General features: G+C 40.6%; 1 protein-coding gene across 3 annotated transcripts in view; it reads right to left on the bottom strand.

Annotated features, from left to right (window-relative positions):
• Positions 1-13,248, bottom strand: part of PRKAR2B (protein kinase cAMP-dependent type II regulatory subunit beta) — an 80,412-nt gene extending 67,164 nt beyond the window's left edge. For all 3 annotated transcript variants that reach the window (XR_011146588.1, XM_068994790.1, XM_068994801.1), the window contains exon 1: positions 12,725-13,248. Coding sequence is in view for 2 of the 3 variants with exons in the window: in XM_068994790.1 (XP_068850891.1) it covers positions 12,725-13,052 (328 nt within the window). In the remaining variant the exon portion in view is untranslated. The remainder of the gene's footprint in view (positions 1-12,724) is intronic.
• Between the last annotated feature and the right edge of the window lie 3,545 nt (positions 13,249-16,793).

Genomic DNA, 16,793 nt, shown 5'->3' with positions numbered 1-16,793 from the left:
TCTGATCCTCACTCCAGGAACACAGAACCCCATGTCAAACAATAGCTACACTTGGAGAAGTTACCTTTAGAAAAAATTGCACCTATTCAATCTCTAATACAGAATTTGTGCAAGAAAGGCATGAGGCTAGTTTCAGGGGGAAAAAAATCTACCTAAAATGTACTGCATTAAAAGCTCTTGCTAAGACAAAAGCTAAATTCATCCCTTCATCTTAAAAAAAAAAAAAAAAAAGGTAGCTCTACAGTTCTATAAACTGTTTTGTCCTGGAATGCAGAACACAAGTTAAACAATGTCAGTTCTTAACCAGAAGTAAATATAAAGTAGGGTTTCCGGAACAAATGTGTACATCTTATTGGCTCTGCCTTTACATTTTTAAAACAGCACACGTTTATATTCTGATCTTTGTACATTTTCCAAATGAAAACAAAACAAAAACATCTAAGTAATACTTTTCAGCAATAACCAGGCTCCTGTTACTTTCCGAGTGTCAGTCACAGCCGGGTAACTGCTCCAAGTGTCACAGCAATTACATTTCTATTCTTGATATTTAGGAAGAAAGAGTGCTGTTCCACAGAACCTGGTCTGCCAATTTTAAATTGGTTTCAGCACAACCCATTCAAACACTGGAAACAAGCAAGGGCAATTTCATTTTGCAAGTGATACACAAATTCCTTAACAAAAGAAAAAACTGAACTTGCTCTACAATTCTGAACTGAATTTAACAATGAGAAAAGCCTCAAAGGAAAGAAGTTTCTAGCAATTTGTGAAAAATAGAAGCTGATACCAAACTAGTACCTACCATGAAGGATAGGTCACATGGATTCAGTCTTGGCCTGCCAGCTGATCAGTACTAGACACCCACATCAGTATTAGATGGCTCTGAACCAGTCAGGTGCTTCCTCCACCTGAACACTGCAGTGCACATTTAGAATCCTCTTCTTCCTGAATCAGACTCAGCACTGCAACGGTACAGTACACACTCCATGCCATATACCCACTGCCCCTTTCAGGCCATCAAGCTGGATTGTTTTCACTCCAACTGAACTGAACCCATACCAATCAACCAGAGTGCTGGAATAAATTCACACTGTGATTTAAAGAAACAAAGAAGGCATGTGCCAGTGTGTATGTTCAGAGCTGCACAGTCAGTTTTATTAGTTCTTCACAAGCAACTGTGTAATAACTTCAGCAAATTAAACACCAAAACTTTAAAAAAAAGAAGAAAAAAGAAAGAAATTCACTGAAAAGGGCATTGCAATAGATGGCAAAGGTGAGACATCAGATTGCAACATACTGACCACAAGCACAAATGATAACTGCTTTCTCAGAAGCTAAACACATCTTAGCAAGCACAGAAAACTCTAGGCTCCTAAAAAGAACAAAAATAATTTTGCTTAAAGGTTGAATATCCCCATGGCGGTGGAATGATGCCCTGCTTGTGCCCATGCCAGTGGGGGCCTCTAGCAGTGCCTTCTGGGACAGATCCCTCCTGAGGGGTGGGACCACAGGCCACCTCCCAGAAAAGGGACCTTGGGTCTGTCACCTCCAAGCTAGAATAGGCAATAAATCACCTGCTTTATTAGGGAGAAGCACTACTATTCTCCTTAACCTGTAGGATTTAAGGATGTCTTTCTGAAGCTCATTTACATGTTTAGTTTTGATTCTGCCAAGGATCCAGATGCCATAGTAACAGAATTCTTTCAGAGTTGGACACAAAAACATTTTTCTAACAGGAAAAAGCATATTTCAGTAAGCCCCAATGAGGTACAGGCTGACACCAAGACTACATTGATCTGGATCCAAGAGTACTTGTCTCCTGTTCTGAAAGCCCTATACATGCACCTGACATCAGCTCAGTCCCAGATGGTCTTATGCTGTGTTACAGCCATGAAGACAGTGAGTGTCATGCTAGAATTGTAAATATCAACCTGACTCCTTTTGACTGAGAAGGGTGATCACACACATTTCTGTAAATTTATCTCCCATTACTGTAAAACAGAACGCAAATAATACTTTATCTCAAAACAAGGGAAATTAATCTTAGCCCATGATTGAGCTTCTGGATAAAGAGCAGGTCAAGCAACCTTCTTAATTCACATACTGTAAAAAAAAAAAGAAAAAGAAAAAAAGAGAAAGAAAAGAAGGAAAACAAAACACTTGATACCCTCTTAACAGCAGCAAAAGGTGCAAAACAGGAATTGTTCTTACTGTCTTTTACTGTCTCCTACTACCATTTGTTTCTTTTTGTTGTTTGTCATTTCTTTGGTTTTCGTTTTTTTATTCCAGTGCATGAGAAAGATCTTTCAGCCAAAAGAAGGTTGAGATGGAAGAAGTAGGTTGCAACTCATTGCTGTACTTTTGTGCTCCATATAACCTTCCCAGGAAATATCTCTTTCATGGAAATGGATTAATGACATCCAATTTTGGCAGTTGCAAGAAATTCAGGTTGTTATAGCAGTATTTACAGAAATTCTTGTAGAGAAACTCCTTGAATTCCAAAAACAAAGTCAGAGAAGAGAACAAACACCTACATATTTGCATGGGAAGCCTAACTTTCTCTCACAAGCTCAAACTGCTCTTTGATTAGACTTTACAAGATCCGAAGACTTCCCAGTCTCCCTATGCCACCCAAACCCTGCATCTGTGCTTCATGAAATAACTTGAAGAATGGACTTGAAGAAAGCATGACATTGTTCCTCTTCTTTTTGCATTTTTTTTGAGGCCATAAACTGAAATAATTACTGGTGAGCCATGTTCATATGACAATATATTCCAGATAGATAGCAAACTAAGGTGCACTTAAATCAGTGACTCCATTTTTATTCCTGATACTAAGAAGGCAAAGCCAGAAGAACAAATTACTTCTTTTTGCAAGGTGGATAATGGAAATAAATCTACATCTACTCCCACCTCAACTGCCAGCAGCAGCTACATTCCAATAGAAGGGGGAAACTGACAGCTTAGCAAGGGAGACATGCAGAAAAATACTGCAGATAAATTTTTTAACAAGAATTGAAGTTACTAATACCTAAGAATATATAACCATCTATCTTCTTTTAAACCAATTTTTTATATGTGCATTAGGCATTAAACAGTATTTCCTGTAGGCTGAAGCAACAGGAAGGAAGGCAGGCTGTTAACTTTGTATTTAAATTACCTCACAGATGCTTAAATATTGTAGTGGTGAAGGCTAGATGAAAGTTTCTCTTGTTTAGACTACCTATTAAAAACCAGTAGAGAGAGAGAAATTATCAGCTAGAAGATGCTTTTGGAGAAAGATGCCTGAATGTTACGCAAAGGTACTGAACAAAATGGCTGGAAAGAAAAAGCACTATGCATTGAAAACTGGAAAATAAAAACCCCCAAAATAGAACTAAAGATAAAATGATGACTGGGTCTAGTACTAAAGAGGCTCATGATGAAACAGATCGATAAAGCTACCGGGTCCTAATTTCTCAATTTCAGTAGAAATTAGGCATAACTAGGAAGAAAAAATTAAACCTCTCCCTTTAATGTTTAATATCATCAATTATTAAGAATATACAATTTTCAAAACTCATTCATGATGAAAAAATGGGTTTATAACAATAGTAGAAAACATTATGTTTGAAGCCTGAATAAAATTTTAATATACGTCTATAGCACATATCGTAATTGTTTCTGACTGCAAATGTGATGAGTATCACAAACATTGTTTTGGAAGAGAAGAAGAAATCTCAGGACAATTCCAGCCCTCTATTAGATGTTTTTGCCATATTAACCATTGTTAATACAGGAGGAATACTGAAACATATTTACCAGCTTTTAGACATTCATTTCCAAGATGTTAAATAGCAAATTTCTTGATCAACGTCTATTTCAAGGACTTGTGGTATTAGTCTGCATTTTTTAGCAAAGGCAATTACTGGCCCAAAGATGGAGTTCTTCAGCATCAATGAAAAGTGTGACAGCTTCAGAGAGAGGATCTAAAAGGGAACAATTTTGGAGGTAAAAATAATGGGAAAGAGATTAGAAGGACCAGATCAGTGTCTGATAATATAAAAAATATATATTCATATGCGAGGTTATCCAAAAAAAGGCCATAGCAAAGCTGTCATGGACAGTTTGAGTTCAAGTTAACCCATATCCTGCAACACTTGCAAATGCCTTATAACTGATGGCAATGAATTTTGGTTTTCACACTAGCATTACAAACTAACATTAAAATCAAAATGGGAAAACACACCAAGCCTTTCAGGCTGTGTTCCTGGGCAGGCAAGTCTGAATGCTTATGCTTGGTTCCACCTTGTATTCATCCCAACACTGAGAATTCAGTACATCTTTTATTTATAGTCTACACTGAGGCTTTGCAAGGAATGTTTTCTTTCCAGTGTTGGGCAAGGATTTCTTTTCTTCCTGTCTGGTATGCTTTACAATGGACATGTGTGCTAAAAAGTTGTAATATGAAAACACTACTACTATTTATAAAAACATGTTTGACATCTGCATCACAGGGATTCAGAAGGGATTGATCCTGTTATAAAAATCTTTATACAAGCAGGATGGTATCTGGAACGACTGAGCCAGAAAGATCACATTACTTCTCCTTTCAAAATCTATTTTATACAGCAATTTTCTAGACCCTCCATTAAGGAAGCCTTCATAATATTTACTAATTGTCCCTTTTAGCCCAGCTTTACAAAAACCACTTCAGTCATATAACTGGAACAGTATGTGTAAGAAAGCTATTCTCATTATCAGCCTTTACCTGGTCAAGCTCTCAGCTTCAAATTCTTGCTCTGATGATTTTTTTTCTTAATCTCATTAAGCAGAGTAATTTAAGAGTCAAACACATAAGTGAAAAACACTTTCTGTTGTTACAGCATGCTTTTTACCACTCAACCTTCCATTATCCAGAGTGTTACAGCACAATAAAGCAAGGCTGACTAAATTAAAATTTGGATTTTTTTGTTGTTTTATTCTTCATAATTTAAAATTATTTTTATAATTTTATCTGTGGTCCACAAATTACTTTTCTGAGCAGCAAAAGGATGCTGAAAGGATGCCATTTATGGAAAGGATGGCAAACTGTCACATGGTTGTTGTATAGTTCATTCTGAGGATACCTTGTACCTATAATCTGCATTTTACTCCTATGTACTTCAGGCACCCTTGCCTGTCTCCATCCCCCTTCATTCCAGACCTCCCATGTTTTTGTATGACATGGTATCACTTGAAATGCTGAACGAGGCACTGGGCATTTGATTAACATAATCTTTTTGATGTAACCCCAAAACTGTCTTCTGGGCTACCTGCTGCATCAATTTAAAACTGGATTTGTGTATTACACCACCTAGAAACTGCAAATAGAAATTCTATGTGAGTACTTCTGCTATTTTTATCACCAAGTGCACAAAACCTTGAAACAGAGCTCCTCAAAAATTTTTATGTCAATTAGAACAGTAAAAAAAAGAAGAGAAAACAAAGCACACTCAGAGCCAAATTTCACCCTCTTCGACGATGTCTTGTTTAGTACTATGAGTGAAAACTGATCTAGAAGCCAAAAAATGTATTCAGTAATGAAAAAAATTAAATAAAACCCCAAGTTTGTAATTACTTGTCATGATCAAAACATCCTGTTCAGTTCCATGCAGTAAATGGGTTATCATTCCTACACAGCACATGAAAGGGTTAGCCTAAAAAGGTTCCCTGAAAGGATAAGGGGTTTCAGTATAAAACCCCTATATAAAGCTATCTAGACTTACCAGTATCATCATCCACTGTCCCAAAGAAAAGGAAAAAAATGTATATTTCCCTGAAAGTATTCTCATAAGACTACTTTCAAACAATAGCATAATTGATGGATGTTTATGGTAATACCTCCTTATAGACAAGTTTATTTCTTTTACAGCTTTATCTAGCATGTAGTAGTTCATGTATACATGGACTTCATCTTTTATGCACCCATAAAACAACCGACAGTATCAGACTATGTGATAAATGTATCATCCCAAGTAAAATCACCTCTTCTTCCTCTAATGTATGTATATCAAGACCTATTCCAGCAGCAGAGAACACTGAGCCATTTTTAATGGCTCTTTTTCTCAAACTCTTCTCCCTCCTTCATTCACTGTTTAAAAATCTCTCACCTTTTTAAAGCACAGAACTTCCGTATAATTACACTCGCTCAAAGCTCATAATAGGAGCTCAAACCTGGGGTGGGAATAGTTTCACTGCAGCATGACTTTAAGGCATTTCCATTAAAATAACAGTTGGTGAAATAACCACTGTGACTTGTATTAAGCATTAAAAGAAGGAACATTTCACCATGTTTATTATGTACTGTTCAATATTTCATTTCTCCATCAGCACCCTCTTAGCTGCCTATGAAGATGGCAGCTGTACCCACAGGCCTGTTGACTTTCTTGATGATGACCACTACTGTTATTTTAAAACAGAAATTGTCTGAAAACAATCTGAATTCTCCATAAAAAACTTGAGTTGAAACTTTCATTAAAATACAAGTGTTATGAGGCTCCAGACATGGTAATATGAGAGATGACCATGTCAAAACATTTCAAAGATCTCTCAACATCAGATGACCACTGATTTTAGTTAAGTTCATATTTATGCTCTTCTGAAATATATTTATAAGCCAAACAAAATTTCAATAGAAAGTTCAGAACATAAATTTGGGTGATGAGGGCTGTATCTGGGTAGAAAAATAAGGGCAGAGAATTTAATCTGCTCTCTCTCCATCACATGTGCTGTCTATTCTTATCTTTCACCCCTTACTTCAATTCTGTATCTCCTCCTTCCTCTTGTTTTTACCTTTGTATTTCCCTTGCCACACACGGACTCCTTTTCTACCTCTCTGTCCTGCCTTCCACCTTGCCTTCTTATTTCTTTCATCACTGTCACAACAAATGAAATTTCCCAATCTAGAGGTCATCTTTGATATCTGAAAATCAGAAGCGCAGCAGCAGCCTGTACCTTGACTAATCTATACCTTGTGACTTAAATGTGTGTTTTCCAAACCATATGTTCCAGATTTACAGAAGCCGCTAAGGCCAATAAGTCTGCAGAGATTTGATTGTTTAGGTAGATTTCATGCAGACTGAGGGAACTAGACAGAACTAGAGAACATAATGCAATACTTTTGCATAACAGACTTGGGATAAACCATGGGATATACATGTATTAAACCAAGCTTAACTTCCTGACAGATGCAAGAAGCACCTCTGTGCAGGTTACAAACACTAGGTCATTATGCTGTAGGAGTACATTCTAAAAACACATACTCTCCTAGTGTCCAGAGATTAATCTTTATTCTGTTCACCAAGCAGGGAAATAAATTGTTTTTTCCATTCACTTAAAATGTATAAACAGGAGTAAACACAGGGAACGAAAAATACAAGGTTTCTTTGGGAAACTGAAATGAAGTCAGCAAGTGAAACAATACGCCTAGAGAGTTCCTGAGGAAGCAAGTTTTCCTTTGAAACAGATATGATATAAGCAAAAAACTGAGAGTTGCTGTGCAAATGTTAGTACTGACACTGCTTACAGGTTATAACTCCTAATGCAATCACCACAAACCCACGCCAGCGAAATTTTATGTCTTCCTATATGCACTGAATTAATGCTGTTCTCCTTTTCCAAGCTGAACAGTCAGCCAAAATCACCTCTACATTGTCTCCTTAGTGAAAAAGCTGAAGACAAATTCAAATATTTTTGGTACAGTTATACTACTTTTCTGTCCATAACTCTTTGGAATTTTCTCCTGCTTCTCTTCAATACACAAACTTTAACAAAATATTAGCCAGCAGAGACACCTCCACTCATGCATGCTTAATTTTGAGCATGGATGCATAAATACTTTTGAGTGGAGGCTGCTATAATTTCAACTAAGTTATTAATTTAAACATACTTATTTTTTTAAAAAGTGGTTATGTCAAAAGTATTCCTTTCATCTACAATCACAAGTAGATGCACGTCAGAGAGGGAACCATACTCCTTACTACAAAGGCTACTAAATGGTACATATTACAAGTTCACATTTCTAGTTGCTTATAATTTTCTCAAACTAAGTTTTTTGATGGCAAATCTCTCAACTTGACTAAAACATCTGTGTCAGATTAAGGAACTAAAAAAAACCAAAAAAGCCACAAACAATAGCCAACTTGCTTGGGTTAACTTTCTAAAATAACTGCTAGCACAAAGAAAATATTTTAGTTTGCTCCTGTCAAAAACACTGGAAACCATTATTTCAAAAATCTGCATTATTCTGAAGACTTACAGCAAGGATAGAAAGCTTTGTGGTTTTGTGACTGTGTACACTAGTAGAAAAGTGCAGCCCGTAGCCAACCCCTGACCAAGGCCTACTGGATGAGTGAGGCACCCAATTCACGCAGCTGAATTCTTCTCCTTCCCAGAATCTGTCTTCTTCCCAAACACCCATCCTGAACAGTTATTTACACACATTATTTACCCTTCACTCACGTTATTCTCTGAATGACAGCAGGCATAGTCTAGAAAATTGCCAAGAGATATGGCCCAAAGCCTTGCCAAGGAGTGCTCCAACAATGCCATGCTCACAATGGTCTGCAGCTGGAAACTTGTCTCTTCTAAATTGCATCCACAGTAAGGCTGCTCCAGCCTGGGTCTAATCAGGTTTGTCCTTATAAATACAAATAATGTTTTATTTCTTTCTGTATTTCAAAAGAGTGACTGTAGAAATGATTAAAACTTCATTTCTAAGGTTGGCTAAGTACATATCAGATGGCAGTGCTTTCAGCCATTACCCATCGTACCCCAGATTTCAGTTTGAATATACACATTTATAAGAAATTCACATGCTTTTCTATATGGCCCCTGATTTAATGATATCCCACTATGAACCATATGTATTTTTATACTGCTCTCTTGCTCTCACTGACCCCTTCCACTGCTCTAATCTACCTGTTATCTACACACAATAGACTTACAGGAAAGTTACAAACTAATCAGTGCTTTCTGGTTTTCTTTAATTTCAGGAAGAAAACCATAAAAAAGCTTAACAGAACTGGTGAAGTACCATTTGACATCACAAAGCTGGCACAAATGTAGTTGTGTGCAAAGTTTTTTCTGATGCTCTCGTTTCTACAATTTACCTATTGTTTCAAAATTTCTATCAACAGTACATCTGTAAAGCACTTCAGATTGAATAAATGAACTAAAATAAAGACATGCCTTTAAAATTGGTATTGTAATGTAGAATATGTACGTTTTATACCTACACAGTGATCTCATATTATTTAGGTGCAATCCGTGGGTTAAGCTGAGATACACACTTGCATTTTCTAGCTCAAGTTTTCAAAGAAGGAACTCAAAGCAACCAACACACCAACAGAAGCACACGGGGGAGGAGAGGGACAGCTGTAGTATTTTCCTGTTAAAATACACCACTATCTGAGAAAGACACCAAAACAAACTGAAGTAAAACAAAACAAAAGAAAAATAAACAGAGTCTATGTAGTGCCAAATTATACATACAGCACTGCAATTTTTGAGTTTAAAGAACAGCAATGTTACCTCTAAAAACTCCTCTACTAATTTATATTAAGGCTAGATGAAATACTAATTTTTAGCTACAGCAAATATTTTAAAACAGCTGTTACAAATTACATGGGTTATTACCCACCAAAGTAAGTTGCAAATCAACATGTAAGTGGTAACATCAAAAGAAAAGCATAGTCACTGTAAAAAGAACAAATACTTTACTGAACATCTTCACATTTTGCAGACACAGTATAATAAATCTTAATATGTGCTTCAGACTTGTTAAAAGTTAGACAAATTTTCTAAAATGGGGCTCATTTTTATGTATATGTCCTATTCAATTTAGTAATTGCTATTAGTATTAGTAGGAATTAGTTGTTGTAACTGATTAATGCTAATACACCCATGCAGGACAACTAATGTATTTTTTAAAACAAACAAACAAATCAAATAGAAGCCCTAAAAAACATTCCCAAATTAAACTGTGAGTTCTGAAGGGGATAATCTAAATATTCTGAACATAAAGAATATCTCTTCTGAGGTCACCTTAACTCCAGGTGCCAATTCAAAACTATGACACCAATACAACAAAGTTCTCCCTCCAGACAAGGTAACTGGTAGCTTTTACCTGTATGTGGTTTCTGCATCTGAGATAATGGACACAGCAGAGATCTGAATAGACTTTAATTCAAGGTTCACGTGTAACTCTTAATCCCGAGTACAGGGTTTTTTTCTTTTTAACACAGCTTATGCCTCATCTCATCATTTCTGAAACAGGATAATGCTCATGTACCTTCCAAAATACATTTCAAGGACAAAACTAATACTGACAAAGAGTTCAACTGCAGTGCTTGTAGGTATTTAGAAGTATTCAGTGGGGAAAAAATAGGTTTGGAGCATTTGGAGTGAGAGCTCAACAATGCTGTTTGAATTAATTAAGGAACACTGTCAGTTTGACATTTCAAGTGTAGTGCTTTACCAAAGAAAAGATACCACCACCAGGTCTGACCTCTTTCACAGGGGTTTTCATTTTACATTTGTTCATCACCTTTACAAATTTCTTGCCCTCTCCTAAGGATGCAAACAGGATAAATCGGCTATACAGAAGCAGTTTAATCATTCATAAAGGCAAAAGGAAAAATTAAATTTAAAAAATTTGCCCCAAACTTAAGTTCTTAAGAATTGCTACTTCTAGAAACAGAAAGCAAAAGCATAAAAGAAATATGCTTTTAAATTGGTATTTAAACCCATTAAACAAATATTTGAATACTTTATGCCTCCAGTTATTTACAAAAGGCTGAGTGGATGCATTGTTACCTTAAAAGAATATATTCAGGGAAGACATAAAATTTGAATTTAAAATACACACTCCTGCACAATGCACATACACAAGCACACTGTTAGTAATCATTTACTATGAGTTACTTCTTATTAACCTTCATATGGCTTCACAAATATTTTCTTTTTTTTTTCTTTTAATTAATAATTATTTGAACAGACAGGAATTACAAATCATAATACAATTAAACAGTCAAAATATATTAAGCTTAAAAATGTGGTATTTTAAAGGGTTTTTGTCAAACAAGTAAATCAATTAGTCAAACTAAGAGATTCTAGCATGTCCCTTAATGAGAATATTGACAATAACGGCTTTCCCTCTTCACAATCACAACAAAAAGACTGTCAAAAGAATCTTGATTACAGGTATTCATTTGAAAAGCTTAGAAAGCTTCTTAAAGCACCCTGTAAAGTTACAGGTATTTAACAAGTACATACTAATAAATAAAACTACATTTCTGCACTTCCCTCCATACAACATTCCAGTTCTCCATTTATCAATGAGATTGTTTGGTGTTATAATAGTTAATGTTTGAAAAAACACATCTAGTGTTAGTGAATTAAGATAATAAATACGTTTTTTCTTCCATACTATAACCATTTCAGTTTTCAAAGACAGCAAATTTTCAAACTTCTACAAATGTCACAATCAGCATTAGAGTTTTAAATTGCCACATAAAGCTGCGGAATCTGATTGACAGATTCAATTTCTCATTAAATACATGAGGGTATAGCTGCAAAGAACAGATGAAAAGAATGGTGACTGTCTTATGGGGTAACACGAAGCATTTTGAAAACTTACCCAGTTCTTAAACGCCTACTTGTTTATCTACATTTCCTGATAAAATGCACAAAACACATCATTTTAGATGCACTGATATTCAACAAGCAAACAACTGCCTCCTGTACTCTGCTAAGTAAATCTACCTCCAGCACGACTCGGAGGGATGACTGCTTTGATGATCTGATGAGATACGCTTCAACTTCAACCTATCCTCAAAAAAAATAAGATAAAGATGCTTGGATGCTTTCCTCTTCCCCATCTAACCGTATTGACTGACCCTTCAGTCAGCCTGCTCATGGAACAAAGGCAAAGCACTACGCACTCTTCAGAGAGAGCTCCTACCAGTCCCATAACCCACACCAGCAGATAGATTGACACAGTCTCTAAATAAAACCTGTCAGCCACACAAAGATAAGGTGTCATTAGCTGCGTGCAGATCGGTGTTACCTTCAAACACAAAGATACTGCATATGTTCTTTGCTGTCACAGCAACACTTGTTCCACAGGCCCTTCTAAATGCAGAAAATTTCACCCTGGCTTTCAGGAAGAAATCTTTAGATTGTGCTCTACTTTTTAAAACATATATAAGTACATCTACGTAAAATGCTTAATCAAGTGCATGAATACAGCAACATGCCCATGAGAGGTGTTTTCTAAGGTAGACATACCCCTGTACTAATTACAGAATGCAGATTTGCTCTCTTCTGCTCTTATAAAACGGAAACATATAGATCTTTGCTAGACTGTTACAAGCGATGCAGCTGGTGCTACCTGTATGCCAAATACCCAGCACCGCCGAACAAGGGAAAGCCCGGGAGGTTAAAGTTTGCCGCGGGATACGGGAAACCTCCCGCGGGCTCCGCTGTTTGGCGTCAGCGCAGGCGGTCCCTGCCCGCGGTGCCGCCGCTGCCCGTGTCCACGTACCGAGGCCAGCGCGCTCCCGCCGCCCCTGCGACCCCCAGGCTCCTCACACGGCGAGCGGCCCGGGCCGGGACCCCCATCCCTCCGGCCGCGCACCTGAGCCCGGGCGGCTGCGGGAGCCCCCCCGCCCCCACCCCCGGAGCCGGCGAGGCGGGGGAGCCTTACCCGGGAACTGCTGCGGCGGCGGCGGCGGCGGCGGCTGCTCGTCCTCGCCGCTCTCGGAGTCGGTCTGCATGGGCTCCTCGGCGAAGTTGACCCCGCGGGCGTCGGGGGGACCCCGGCGCGGCGGCTGGGTGCCCCTGTCATGGCCGGTGCCCGCTCTGCGGCCGCTCGGCTCCTTCTCCGCCGCCGCCTTGGCCGTCGCCGCCTCCTCCTTGAGGCGCCCGAAGTACTGGAGGGCGAACTCCAGCAGGTCTCCGGGCTGGCTCCGCAGCACCTCTACCGTGAAGCCCTGCAGCAGCTCCGTCAGCCCCGCCGGGATGGAGATGCTCATGCCGGGGCCGGCCGGGGGGGGCACAGCCCGGCCAGGAAGGGGGAGGGAGAGGGGAAGGAGAGAGGAGAAGGAGGAGGAGGAGGAGGAGGAGGAGGAGAAGGGGGAGAGAGCCCGGGGCCGGGGGTCGGCGGCCCGGGGGACGAGGCGCGCCCGGCGGATCGCCCGTGGGCAGCGGGAAGGGGCGGGCGGCGGCGCAGGTGGGAGCGGGCGGGGGGCGGGCCCGCGGGGGGCAGCGGCTCTGGCAGCCTCGGCGGCGGCGCCTCCTCCCCCCGCGCCGGGGGAACCTCGCGCACATGTGACCCGGGAAACCATGACAACCTCCCGCCGGGGACTGCGGCCGCCGCGCCCCGCCCTGCCCGCCACTGCGCGGGAGCCGGCGGGGCGGCGCGGAGGGGACGGCGGGGCAGCGCAGGGCAGCTCTGCCCCCGCACGGGCTACCCTGCCGGGGCACGGCCTCGCCGGGCACCGCGGCCCCCCGCCACCCCGGGGCTCCCGGGCACCCAAGCCTTGAGCGCCTTCTCCCTGCGGAGGCGTCCAGGCGTCCGCGCTGGCGACCAGCGGGGATTCCTGATGAGCGGACATGTCCCCGCTCAGGGAAGGACCGCAGTGCATGTAACATTTCATAGCCGATTACTGCTGTGCTTTTTCACGGCCATGCACCACCTTAAAGCTCTTCTCCGCATCATTCATACATACGCATAGATGTGCTATCTACTTATATTCATCTACATCATTTAGGATGGGAGGGGTGCTGTGGTGCTAGCAAGAACATCCTATTTGTCAGCTGGTTGTTTCAGGTCCACAAAAAAAAAAATAGCTGGAGAAAGAAACAATTGTTAAAAAATGGGGGAGAAGTCCAATTTAAACACTGCTGAGTGCCAACGCTCAGCATAGACACTCTTCCAAGCCATGCTGCAGAGACTACTTAGCACAGTGGTAAGTGGGTGCTGCTTGTCATCACCAGGAAGCTTAAATGTTTTAAGTAGAGTAAGTAGCAATTACGGGTGCCATGTTTTTCAATGCTTCACTAAATACTTCTTGAAAGTGAGGTCTGTTGAACACATGAAAACTGCATCCCCCCCTGGTTTGTAATCGCCTCTGAATGTTGGCCAGCGTTTTGGGGTTCCAGAAAGATCTGTTGGAGTCTTATTTTTTGTGCTGCAAGCAAATTAACTGCTAAAACGTCTAAGGCTGGGACAACATGGCTGTTAGATAATTGATTTCATTAAACATTCAGCATTAGTCAAATGGCCTTGCAAGGAGCTTCATAAGGGCTTAGGGTAAGATCAGCAGTCAAAATCTGAGTTTGCAGTAGCAAGATACTGAAAGACTTGACCTCAAAAAAATAATGTGACAGCAAAATACAGCAATCTCTATGACAGTTTTCACACAGATAGGGATCTCAAAGCCAGTCTTAAACTGAGTTAATTTCCAAGTAGAACCCAACTCTCCTTGTGTGTGTATTTTCAAATGGAGCTTGGTTCACAAGTTGGATCTTCAAAGTGTTATAGACCAGGCAAATTAGTGAAGCGAGTAAACCATACCTGCGTGGGTGATATTGCTGCCCTGTAGCAGGCAGGAGACACCTCTGCTAGTGAAGCTGTGGAATACCTTCGAGCAACATCTCGTGGCTTCATTTTACTGTGCAGGAAAAGCCTACAGCTAGCCACTAGTACTTAATTGAAGTTAAATTCACTGTTGTATAGCACTGTCCTGCTGGAGGAACCTCTTCAAGGTCAAGCTAAGTCATCAGGGGGCAGACCACGAGTTCTCTCTGGACTGCAGAAGATTGCTCTGTCATCAGGCTCTAAGAACTGCTGCAGTGTCCAGGGGGCTCCCAGCCTTGCCAGCACACCCACACTTCATGCCATGCCCCAGTTTTGGCACACCCTGACCACAGCTGCCTGTTGGAAGCACTGCTGGTGCAGCATGGAGCCACATACATTAAAATGGTTGAGAATCAAGTGCAGCAGGAGAGCTGACACCTGTACATCATGGACAGCTGCATAGCTTAGTCTCTCTGGAGGGTGGGTTAGCTTAGAAATGCCAGATTGGCTCATTCACAAGTTTTGGAGCTTAAAAACCTTCTCACACCACTGAGAGGGTTGATGTGATTGTGACCAGGCTGAGAGATACCTAAGCTTTGAGGAAGCCCCCAGGAAGGGAAGTGTTAGTAATTAGTGCCTTCCAGGCACTAGGTGTTCTGTGAGCATATAATATTCCATTTAATGGAGTCTTTCAGGATTAGAAGGGTTGTCACCCCTGAGGTTTTGTCCTAGCCAGACAAGGCAGTCTTTTTTTTCTAGGAATTTACTAGCAGCATAGTGTCTTTTGCCATCTAATCAAGGACTCCCCTAGTTTGTCAGAGTCCCATCCTCCCAGATGTAAAATGAGATCACTTCTCTGAGGACATCCTCAAGATCCAGCCTTTGATGTTTCTATGCAAAACTGGGATAATTTGAATAAGAGATTCCTAGGTGGCAGAACTCTAAAGAATGCTTCTTTTAAAAAAGAATTTCAAAACAGCCCAAAATGTTTGTGCCCAGGGAAACTTATCCTGAATTTTGTGTATCTCAAAGGATGGCAGCAAACTTTGTAGTTCAAGTTGGTGTCATCTGGTTTCCTCAGATGCTTTCTGTTCTGAAGACCTTGTATTGATATTTAAATTGCTTTTAAATCCTCATAAGGAGGACAGCTGTCAAAAATATGTTATGTCTAGCAGAGTGAACAGTTAGATAGAGTATTGGTTCACACCTCTCCAATGAGTTTTATTAGTTGCTACTAATTTTTGTGTGCCATTCTAGTTCAGCTGTAAATATCTTCCTGAAATGAAAGAGAATATACAACCTACAGAAATCCTTCTGTACTGAAAAAGGATTGGGCAGAATATTCCCCTCACAATTCCCAAGGAAATAATCGAAAGACTTAGTTGTCTCCTCTCCTCCCAGCCAACAGATGCACTTTTCATAACACACTGCTCATCTGCTTTGCATGTCATTCTTGTCCCTTCACCTGGTTTGCAGCAGTGAAAAATGGGGAGATTAGAGCTAACAGGGGAGAAATAGCAAGCACTGTGCCTCCCAAGGACAGTTCCAGACAGCATGCTTCAGACAGTGGTTGGGAATACTTTGTCAGAGCTCAGAGAATGAGACCTTTTCTGATCACGTGGAGAACAATGAACAGAGTGCAAAGGGAAGAGTCAGACTTTCAAGACTTGTCTTTACCAGGGTAAATGCAAATTTAGTAAATTTAGTAAACTTTGCCTGTCAAAGTCCATCCAACATCCAACTATAAGCCTTTTTTTTCTGCCAGCTTTCAATGTTTTGCCTGAGAGGAACACTCTTCTCCAGTCCTTCTGAAGACATGCTCTCAAACAGCCATCTCCTGATGAGCCCGGGCTAAGCCTGCAATGCCGTAGGTGCCGTGCAGAGGGGCAGAAGTGTGCACTGAACATCAGGGGTGTAGGCCAGGGTAAAGCCCTCTCTCCCCTGTGGAAAGTTAACTTTAGCAAGCACACTAGTGGAGTACAGGCTTTTAAATCCTGCTCTTTGTTACGGTGTTGCAGGCAAGAGGGACTGTTATTACTGCGTCCTTGGAGCAGCTGCACAGCTAGCAGAGAAAGGGATCCTGATCTCATCATCTGTAATGGTCTCTCTCAATTTGGCAGCCTCGTAATTCCCAACAGTGGTTCTCCATGGAAAGAGTTCGTATTGTTGTCTTGGGACAATTGTACTGGAGAAA

The sequence above is a fragment of the Aphelocoma coerulescens genome, chromosome 1A, assembly GCF_041296385.1.
Source record: "Aphelocoma coerulescens isolate FSJ_1873_10779 chromosome 1A, UR_Acoe_1.0, whole genome shotgun sequence".
In the NCBI taxonomy this organism is placed as follows: domain Eukaryota; kingdom Metazoa; phylum Chordata; class Aves; order Passeriformes; family Corvidae; genus Aphelocoma; species Aphelocoma coerulescens.
This window is presented reverse-complemented; position numbering and strand designations above follow the sequence as displayed.